This window comes from Dipodomys ordii, unplaced genomic scaffold (genome assembly GCF_000151885.1).
Source record: "Dipodomys ordii isolate 6190 unplaced genomic scaffold, Dord_2.0 Scaffold12, whole genome shotgun sequence".
NCBI lineage: Eukaryota > Metazoa > Chordata > Mammalia > Rodentia > Heteromyidae > Dipodomys > Dipodomys ordii.
The window spans coordinates 3727090-3733351 of record NW_012267228.1 but is presented as its reverse complement, the minus strand read 5'-3'; the positions used below and the strand labels follow the sequence as shown (position 1 = coordinate 3733351).

At 38.4% G+C, this 6262-nt stretch overlaps 1 protein-coding gene across 1 annotated transcript in view; it reads left to right on the top strand.

Moving 5' to 3' along the window:
• The first annotated feature begins 1936 nt into the window (after positions 1 to 1936).
• The window catches only part of Setd5 (SET domain containing 5), a 51503-nt gene continuing 47177 nt past the window's right edge, over positions 1937 to 6262 (top strand). Inside the window, exons 1-6 of the mRNA XM_013010353.1 lie at positions 1937 to 2177; positions 2449 to 2554; positions 2882 to 3090; positions 3429 to 3487; positions 4012 to 4190; positions 5210 to 5248. Coding sequence (XP_012865807.1) covers positions 2086 to 2177; positions 2449 to 2554; positions 2882 to 3090; positions 3429 to 3487; positions 4012 to 4190; positions 5210 to 5248 — 684 coding nt within the window. The 5' untranslated portion in view covers positions 1937 to 2085. The remainder of the gene's footprint in view (positions 2178 to 2448; positions 2555 to 2881; positions 3091 to 3428; positions 3488 to 4011; positions 4191 to 5209; positions 5249 to 6262) is intronic.

The following is a 6262-nucleotide window of genomic DNA, read 5'->3' as shown; positions in this document are numbered from 1 at the left end:
GACATGTAATCTTAGTACTCCTTTTGTTGTTTTGTTTTTGTAGTGCTGGGGATCCAACAAACACAGATCCTCATACCTGCTTAGGCAAACACTCAACTGTATCCCCAGTTTCTATTTTAACATACAGATAAGAATTGATGTATATGTCAAGGACTATTCTAGGGAGTCCTCTGGTTAGCTGCTAATATCTCTATCATTAGTAAACAATGAAAAAATGGTAGGAGTTATTTTTAATTAAAACATACAAACTTAGGCATGCATAGCAATGTATTAAATGCTGTGCATGACTGGATAATATTGAACAATAGGGTGGCCTGTTAACCTGCACAATATACATTTTATTTTTATTCCCTAGACTTGCACATGAAGTGCATATGTTCATATTTACCCAGTTTGGAGATGGGTAAGATATAATCAACATAGCTCCATCTCCATGGCCATCTTTTATTTCATAAAACTTTCCTTTTCCCACTACCCCCAAGGGGTGGGGGTGGGGGGAACATTTGTAATGAACAGCTGTCATATTTCACCCCATGTGTTTAATGGTACAAAATCTCCTAAATAAAACATGTATAGCTGTTGAGAATATTTAGTAATGCACCCAGTAAATTGACTGTATAAATCCATTACTGTTTTTAGCTGTCCATCATAGAAGCTAAATTCTATCTTCATTTTAGAAGCTAAATTCTATCTTCATTTTATTAATGCTTGTCTACCTTTGATTTCATTTAGGAAACCCTGTTTCCTAAGACTCAGAGTTGATTGCCTCTCAGTGAGCCATGTTCAGATCATGTCTTTTTTCAAGAATACTGACCTGCATTCTTGATGTTTCCCTTCCCCAACAGTTCCCATCATACAGACACTATCAAATAATAAATGCATGCACTTCACTAATAGAAAATACTTTCCTATGTCTAAAATTCTTCTTCACCTAGAAATTGCCTTTGCTGTTATTAATAAGATCCCTTCTCACAGTTTTGGAGCATAAAACTGGGTGAGTTGGATATGTACCTCAGAATTTTCTTTTACCCCACATTCGTCAGTTGATGTGCTACATTGACTTGCACACTTTATTCCTGCCAAGTGCTATGTGTTGTGAATTTTGAAGCAGGAAAAGTATTATTTGAAACAAACTATGTCTTTTTGATTCCCTAAAAGACCTAATGATCTTTAAGGTTGAATTATGCTAGTACTTGGAGTTTCACTGTTTTCATATAAATTAGAACTAATACATTTTTTGTTCTGCCAAGTCATACAATTAAAATTAATTATTTCTCAAAACATCCCCAAAATCAGTTGACAAAGTTAAATTTCTTTATTCATTTAAAAACACCTAAATTTTTATCTTTTCCATGTATACTTTTTTATTAGCAAGCAAAGGCTTATATTAAATGTACACATTTAAGTACATTTATATTTTTTTATGTTAATACATTTGCCTGAATAGTTTATTTACCACTAATAAAGATACAGAAAGATTCTATACTAAGGTTTTTATTAAATCTTGGTTAATAAAAGGTCTCAAAATAATTTTCACTAAGGGCAAAATATACTGGAAAGTATCCAGGCTTGAGAGTCAGACGTTTGAAACCTTGGCTCTGTCGATGTAACTCCTTGGGGGAAGTCATGTAATCCTAACACCTCAATTTCCCCCTTTATAAAAATGGGGTACTGTTCACCATGTTTAATTGTTGCAGAAATTAAATGAATTATACATAAAGCAAATAACAGGTGATTTACACTAATAGCTGCTACTGCCATTACTGTGTCACTAAACTAAGGTAACTTCGAAGTTCAGTTTTTATTATTTGAAGTCCTGTGGTATTAACCATGCAGCTTTTAAATAATTGTATCCTTGATCTGCTTGCATGTCATTGGTGGATGAGAAATTATTACTCTAATATGTGAAGGTGTTTGGGGGTTCATCAAGATGAGAGGTGTGATAAATATAAGATGCCATTGTTTTTACCTGTACTTTCTTCAGGGTATCCTGTCTTGGTAGTGAATGGAAGAGGGCCTGGTCCCTGGGGCAGTGCAGAAGGCACTTTCATCATCTCACTCACTGCAAATGTCATGTGAGGTTTCATGGAAGTATTAAGAGATCCAATTAAGAAGAATAGTTCTGAGTCTAAACCAGCCCAGAGTGGCTTCTCTAGGGGAAACTCCCCGCTCAGCTGGTACGTTTGTGTTTGTCATTAGGGACACCTTGTATCCCAGGTGCCTGCCTTGAGACATCTGCCTGTACTGGCTTCATGTTACACACAAATCCACATCAGTAACACTCCTACTGTTATTTTTAGGCTTAGTTATGTTAATCAGATTGTTTCAGTGAGTTCTTACTCTAGTGGCTGGTGGTTGTGGAAAGGGATTAAATGGGAAGTGAACTGTTAAGTTTAAAGGAAAGATTAGGTGTTATGCTATCATGCATTGCTTTTCGCCTTTGTGCAGCCCTGAATCTGTGGAGGCTAGTCCAGCAGTTAATGAGAAGAGCGTGTATTCCACTCATAATTATGGGACCACTCAGAGGCTGGGGTGTCGAGGACTGCCTTATGCTGTGAGTATGCATTTGTTTCTCTCCAGAGCAGTGATCTTCTTGGAGTGTAATCCATTCTTATACATTGTGACTTTCTTGAAATGTTTATATGCAGCATGACGAAGTTGCCCCTTTTGCACTTCCCTGCCTCCAGCGGACGTCTAGCCCTGCATCATTGTTCTTGTTTTTATGTCCCAGTTGACCTTGGCATTTTGTTTTATCACTTTCCTGGTTGAAGCCAAAAAAACAAAGGGTACTACTTTCTTCTTTCTTTCCATATGTACCATACTTTAGGGGAGAGAGGGGCCAGTGTTTGGACACTGTTGATTTAAAAAATCTTATTTTCAGGATCATAATTACGGAGCCCCTCCTCCTCCGACACCTCCTGCTTCTCCCCCTGTCCAGACGATCATCCCTCGTTCTGACCTGAATGGCCTGCCGTCGCCCGTAGAGGAACGCTGTGGAGACAGCCCGAACTCTGAAGGAGAGACTGTTCCTACCTGGTGTCCTTGTGGTCTTTCTCAGGATGGCTTCCTTCTCAACTGTGACAAGTGCAGGTAAGATCCTGTTTCATCTAAATTCAAGCCTGGGTTGATGGGATTAGGGTTTCTTATTAGTAGGGAAAAGCTCAAAGTATTCTTTCTTGTGTTTGTTAATGTAGATGATTCCTTAGTGCTCCTTGGCTCGAATTCTCTGCACTAGGTGAGAATTGCTGACAACAAGGAATGAGAGATTGATGTTAAAGCTATTGAATTTGATATGAAATTTAATGTCCTGGAAACATTTGGTAGGTGGGAGGGAGGGGGTAGTATATGCAGAGATACTTCTCCCGTGTGTGTTATAATGTGCTGCATGCTGTTGGAAGGACTACTTTAAGTTTATTTTCCCTCTTTAGGGGAATGAGCAGGGGGAAGGTTATTAGACTTCATCGGCGGAAGCAGGACAACATATCAGGTAAGCTTAAGCTGGGTTAAACATAGATTTTAACATGTAAATAGTTTGTGGTTGAATATTCTCTTAAGACTCCCTTTTATAAGTTCTTATGGTCTCCAGATTTTTTCATGGAGAGAGATGTTCTTTCAAGACTACTGTATAGTTCTGTCTTTGTGAGTTAAACAGGTGGAAACAACATCTTAGTCCTGTAGCAAAGTGTTTTGTTTGTTTTGGGGGGTTTTGTTTTTGTTTTTTTTGTGTGTGAAATCCCTTTTCTTTGTATTATATATCTCAGATTGTTATATTTTAAGGCAGTAGAGCTTGGATACAAGGGAAGAAGTTGATGTAATGTAGAACACAGTTTATATGCTTAATGCCAATAGCAGAAGGAGTCTTGTTTTCCTAAGAAAGGTGGGTATATGTGTTATTTCGCAGTTAATAGAAGTAATGAGATCCTGAATATGGGGTACATTGAAAAGAGTAAGCTGATGTTAGGACAGTGCGGGACTGGTAGTCCCTAAGCTGTGAAATCACCCTCTTTTTAGGTGGGGATAGCAGTGCAACAGAAAGCTGGGATGAGGAGCTTTCTCCTTCCACTGTGTTGTATACAGCAACACAGCACACACCTACAAGCATCACCTTAACTGTTAGAAGAACCAAACCCAAGAAGCGGAAAAAGAGTCCAGAAAAGGGTCGTGCAGCACCAAAGACGAAGAAAATCAAGGTATGGGGAGTAAAAAATATCTAAAGTAGAAAGAAATATGTCTGAAATAGCTCAATTTTTGGAGTAAGAATGCCTTTCTCTGGAGGCATGACTCAGCAGTAGAACTCCTGTCTAGCAAGCATGAGTTCAAACCCCAGGACTACCAAAAAGAAAGAATGAAGAATGTGACTCAAATGTTTAAAGCTTGAAGGGTTTAGTTATAAAAATGAGTTAATGTGTTAACATTCACATAGACCTGTATCTCTTCTGCTGCACCATACCATTACCACTGGCTCTTTTAAGTGTCTTCTACTCCAACCCCCATCTCAGGTATGAAATTCCAGCCGTGTCTGGCACAATTCCATAAGTATGTGTTGTAGCCTTGATTCTAGGCTTTCTATTCTTACAGCAGCTCCCCACCACTCAGTTCAAAGCAGTATGATGATACTCTTCTAGTTACATGTCTACCTCGTTTCGTTTGGGTCAGTAGTTTTTTCTTGTTTCTAAAAAGCAAAACAAAAATAAGGAAACATCTCTTGTGAATGGTCTCAGCTTCCATAGTGTCATGGTCACTTTTCTGTATTCTCAACTAAAGACTCTCCAGCAGAAACCTCTTCTTTTTGATGTTCTTTCTTCCCCATCACAGCAACTTCGTTGCTCTTAGGTGACTTGCCCACCCCTTCTAAAGGGGAGTGGTCTTTGTTTCCTTCTTCACTTCAAAACTGGTAAATCTGCAATTTAAGGTTTTAAATTACTTTTTCTCTTAATACCAGGGGTACCTGTAGCATTTCAGTTGTGCATGCTTTTCTCTGTTAGTTACCTAGCTCTATCATAGAATATATGAAGGTTAGAGTTCATTGGCCTTGTTCTATCTGTATTCTTGGTAATAGTCTGGGGGAGTTCTATTGGATTTGTTAGATAGAGAAAAGGGGACAGAATAGAACACTAGTTTATCACTTAGTTTTAATCTCAGATAGGTATAACTGTCATTCTTGGTACCAAGTTTTGTTTTGTTCTACTTGTTTTCCTCTTTGGGATAGGCATTTCGAGAGGGATCCCGGAAGTCCTTGCGGATGAAGGTAAGGGGTTAATCTTCCCTGATGCTGTGTTTTACTTCACTGTGATCTTGCATTTTGGTCAGCTTCTTTCCTGACATTGATGGTCTGGGAATCTTGAAGTCTGCTTCTCATTAGTTTGTGATTGTTGCCATTCAGTTTTCATAGAACTTTTTTCCAAAGTAGTTTTTCTGGAGCATTTTCTGAAATGTTTTCCTTTTGTGTAATGAGCCTTAATTTATTGGGTTTTTTGTTAGCTGCTTTTCGGTGAGTGGGTAAGTGATATTTTATCACACAATGAGGTGGATGTGTTTTGTCACTGTCATTGGGCTTCAGCTCAGGAGTGAAGGTTTGCTGGTAACAGGTCAGGATATCTTGTTCACCTCCATCCTAGCATCATGTGGGCTTTTAACAATCAGTTAAAAACTCATTTGCAGAAATGAGTTGTATTATTGATAAGAATTGGCCCTATTGGAATTGAACTGTTTTTTCCTGAAATAGCTTCTATTTGATGGATGCAATATTTGTATGTTTCTTCCATTATCAAATAAAAAGGCTTATGAGGCATGATTTTATAAAGAAGCTAGAGAATAGTGAAATTATGTACAGTATTTTAAAGGGACTTTATGTACTAGTTGAGAATGGTTTGCTAAAAGATTTGATTATACTATCTGATGTCTTACAAACAGAGAGAGAGAGAGAGAGAGAGAGAGATAGCATACTTCATAACACATTACTTAAAGAGTTTTGAAGCATTAGTTAGAATTAAGTTGTACTTTAATTCTGTAAGTACTCATGCAATAAAGGTAGGCTCTTTGTAGTGGGCAGTTATATGGTATAAACATTAAAAGTCCTGCCGGGCGCTGGTGGCTCACGCCTGTAATCCTAGCTACTCAGGAGGCTGAGATCTGAGGATCGCAGTTCAAAGCCAGCCCGGGCAGGAGAGACCATGAGACTCCTATCTCCAATAAACCACCAGAAAACCGGAAGTGGCGCTGTAGCTCAAGTGGTAGAGTGCTCGCCTTGAGCTGAAGAGCT